Source organism: Aplysia californica, unplaced genomic scaffold (assembly GCF_000002075.1).
Source record: "Aplysia californica isolate F4 #8 unplaced genomic scaffold, AplCal3.0 scaffold00884, whole genome shotgun sequence".
In the NCBI taxonomy this organism is placed as follows: Eukaryota; Metazoa; Mollusca; class Gastropoda; order Aplysiida; family Aplysiidae; genus Aplysia; species Aplysia californica.
The window spans coordinates 53,260-56,730 of NW_004798154.1; the positions used below are offsets into that span (position 1 = coordinate 53,260).

General features: G+C 42.1%; 1 protein-coding gene across 1 annotated transcript in view; it reads left to right on the forward strand.

The window, feature by feature from the left end:
- LOC101854986 (lysosomal alpha-mannosidase) overlaps positions 1-3,471 on the forward strand; it is a gene marked incomplete in the record, with an annotated part of 65,201 nt that overhangs the window by 42,566 nt on the left and 19,164 nt on the right. The window contains 2 exon segments of the mRNA XM_013089153.2: positions 1,831-1,947; positions 3,141-3,267. Coding sequence (XP_012944607.1) covers positions 1,831-1,947; positions 3,141-3,267 — 244 coding nt within the window.

Below are 3,471 nucleotides of genomic sequence, written 5' to 3' on the forward strand. Positions count from 1 at the left end.
CCCCCCACCCTGGACAGCCTTACGGGGGAGCTAGAGTAAGCGCTAAACACAACAAATAAAAAAAATGAAACACACTTAACACTAAGACTAATATGCACATTATTTCCAACATGAGAGCGTCATCATCGTCACCATAAATAAACATCATCTCCGTCACCATCACCATAACCATCTCCGTCACCATCACCATCACCATCATCATAATCATTATCATCACCATCATCATCATCATCATCATCATCATCATCATCATCATCATTATCATCATCATCATCATCATCATCATCATCATCATCATCATCTTCACCACAACCACCACCACCCCCGACTAATCAATTCTTGATTCGTTTTTCTAGAAAACAACAATTGGAACCATGCCAATACATTTTACGTAACCTACAAATAGCGTCACCAAAATCAGGACACGGGACAACAACAAAAAAAGAAAAAAAAAACTGTTTCAGGTGAAGTGCTGACTTTGGGTTGGGGGGGGGGGGAACTCTCGTGTATGTTAGCCTCTCTTTCAATAGGTCCCGTGTTCGAAACCGGACAGCAACGCGGATAATTTTCTTCTCTTAAAAATGTTCTCCTTTCACCTCCTTTCCTGCTCTCTAACCATATTCTGTCGCATGCTTTCATCTCTACTTTCTGCCCCCACTCCCCTCCCCCCTTTGTCTCCTCCTCTCGGATCCTTTCTGCAGCCTTACTTCTTCTACTCTTTGGCTCCTTTTTACTGCTGTCTTTCAGGCGCACCCTGATCTTAGGGTAGAAAAAATATAATTCCTAGCCTTCTTGAATAAGGGCGAAATAATCTCTGAGGTCCATTGTGCAAGTCGTGCACGTTAAAGATGCCTTGGTGGTCCTAAAATCGACCGCCACCCGAGCAAAATTTAAGATTAATTCCTACCAAACTGAAAATGCTTAATATGTCCCACGCACTCACATGACACTATTCAGTTACGAGCGCCGTAAAACACTTGCCCGAAAAAAGTGCCCAGCGTTTTCGTATTGGCAGAATAATGAATAAAGGCGATATACGCACGCCACGATTTTTCTAAACTGTTGCCTGTTCATTTGCCTTGCTTTGGTTGAAAAAAGTACTCTTCTGTCTTGAATAGAAGTCGAGGTATTTGCAATTGAAAGAGGTTGGGATCGCCTGGTTTCAGAGATAAAATTAGAGAGAAAATGGCGCCAAAGTTTGGTCACTTCCATAGCTTGAGAGTCCTTGAAAACTTTAAATTTACAGTTTTTGTGTCTTTAATCAACATTTTTGGTAAAATCCATAACGAAATGTGTTTTTAAAATGGACATAAAAGATGTTGAGCCCAAAAACCAAAATTTGATAAAATTTGCGAAACCAGCGGATAAAATGCCAGTTTCTTCCATTTCACCATTTTGACGAGTGTCTCATTTCACCATTTTGACGAGTGTCTCATTTCACCATTTTGACGAGTGTCTCATTTCACCATTTTGACGAGTGTCTGATTTCACCATTTTGACGAGTGTCTCATTTCACCATTTTGACGAGTGTCTCATTTCACCATTTTGACGAGTGTCTCATTTCACCATTTTGACGAGTGTCTCATTTCACCATTTTGACGAGTGTCTCATTTCACCATTTTGACGAGTGTCTGATTTCACCATTTTGACGAGTGTCTGATTTCACCATTTTGACGAGTGTCTCATTTCACCATTTTGACGAGTGTCTCATTTCACCATTTTGACGAGTGTCTCATTTCACCATTTTGACGAGTGTCTCATTTCACCTCAATGCCTCACTTCAATAGTGTTGACATTTGCGTTAAACCTGTACCATATTTTTGTCTCCAGTTTGTTGTCTCTCTGTACAACCCCCTGGGCTGGCCAGTGACAACCTGGCTCCGTCTGCCGGTGCCACATACAGGGCTGACCATCACTGACCACAGAGGCAGTAGAGTGTCATTTCAGGTGAGTTGAGATTGCTAGTGATTGCTAGACTCCTTGACATCTCATACAAAGACAACATTTCAAATGCTGAGGTACGGAACAGAATCACAAACGCAGTGGGGCAGCATGAAGAGATGAAAATTTAAATGGTTTTGGCATGTCATGAGATCCACAGGATTTGCCAAAACAATCCTACAAGGAACCGTACAAGGAAAGAGAAAGGGAGGAAGGCAGAGAAGGAGATGGGAGGAAAACATCACAGAGTGAAAAGGGAAGACGATGGGTGACAATTTGAGGAAAGGAGAGGACAAAGAGAAATGGCGAGAGCTGGTGTTCAGATGCAGTGGTGCCCCCACGGTTGCCCCAACCACGGGGTAGAAGGTAGAAGGCAAAAGAGCAAGTGGGGGACATAACAGAAGAAGGGAACAGGACAAAAAAAACTGGCTGGAAACCAAAACAACTCAGTTGGGCTGAATGGTAAAAGACAGGCGATTTTTTTGCAGGAAGACCCGAGGAGCAATGCTCTACTGTTACTGTTAGAAAGGCTAAGAAGGAGAAGAAGAAGAAGAAGAAGAAGAAGAAGAAGAAGAAGAAGAAGAAGAAGAAGGAGAAGGAGAAGGAGAAGAAGAAGAAGAAGAAGAAGAAGAAGAAAAAGAAGTGATTGCTAGTAATTTGTGGTGTCAGTGGCCTAGTGGTTAGGCTCTTGGACTCACAACCGTAAGGTCGTGGGTTCGAATCCCATTTGGGGCTCGAAGTTATATCCTCAGGAAAGGCACTTGTGTACAACTGATACTGTTTTATAATGAAAACTTTTTTATAAAACAACACGATTTTTTAATGTTATTGTCATGTGTGTTATTGACATTTTATATGTCTGTTTTCATGGAAGTCTCGTATGTAAAATGTCTTATGTGATGTGGGCCAATGGCTTTAGATACTGAAAAAAACACCAATCTATCTACCTACCTACCCACCTACCTACCCACCTACCTACCTACCTACCTACGCACCAACCAACCTACATACCTACATACCTACCTACGCACCAACCAACCTACCTACCTACATTCCTACCGACCTACTTACGTACCTACCCACCTACCTACCTACCTACCTACCTACCTACCACCCTGCCTACATACCGACCTACCTACGTACCTACCTACTTCTATTTTTAACACACACCCCCCTCCTCCGCCTCATTTTCCTCTCAGCTCTGCCCTGTGCCAGAAGGTGTCATGAAGATTCCAGAACGGAACAGCCACACAGACACGGAAGTCGTGTTTCCAGCTCTGTTGCCTCCGATGTCCGTTACTCCTTTCCAAGTCAAGATAGAAAGAGGTCGGTATTTTGATTCATTCAAATGTCAGCTGAAGTCGTTTCTGTTTTTACATTAATAAGATGAATATTTGGAGTGATTTTCTTTTAGTCAGAGCACAACGTTTTATGTTACTGTTGTATTTTGTACTGTATTTTAAAGCTCTCAGAGCCCGTGTACTTTAATCGCGGTTGAGCGCTATGTAAATGTCTTTTTTTAATTATTAT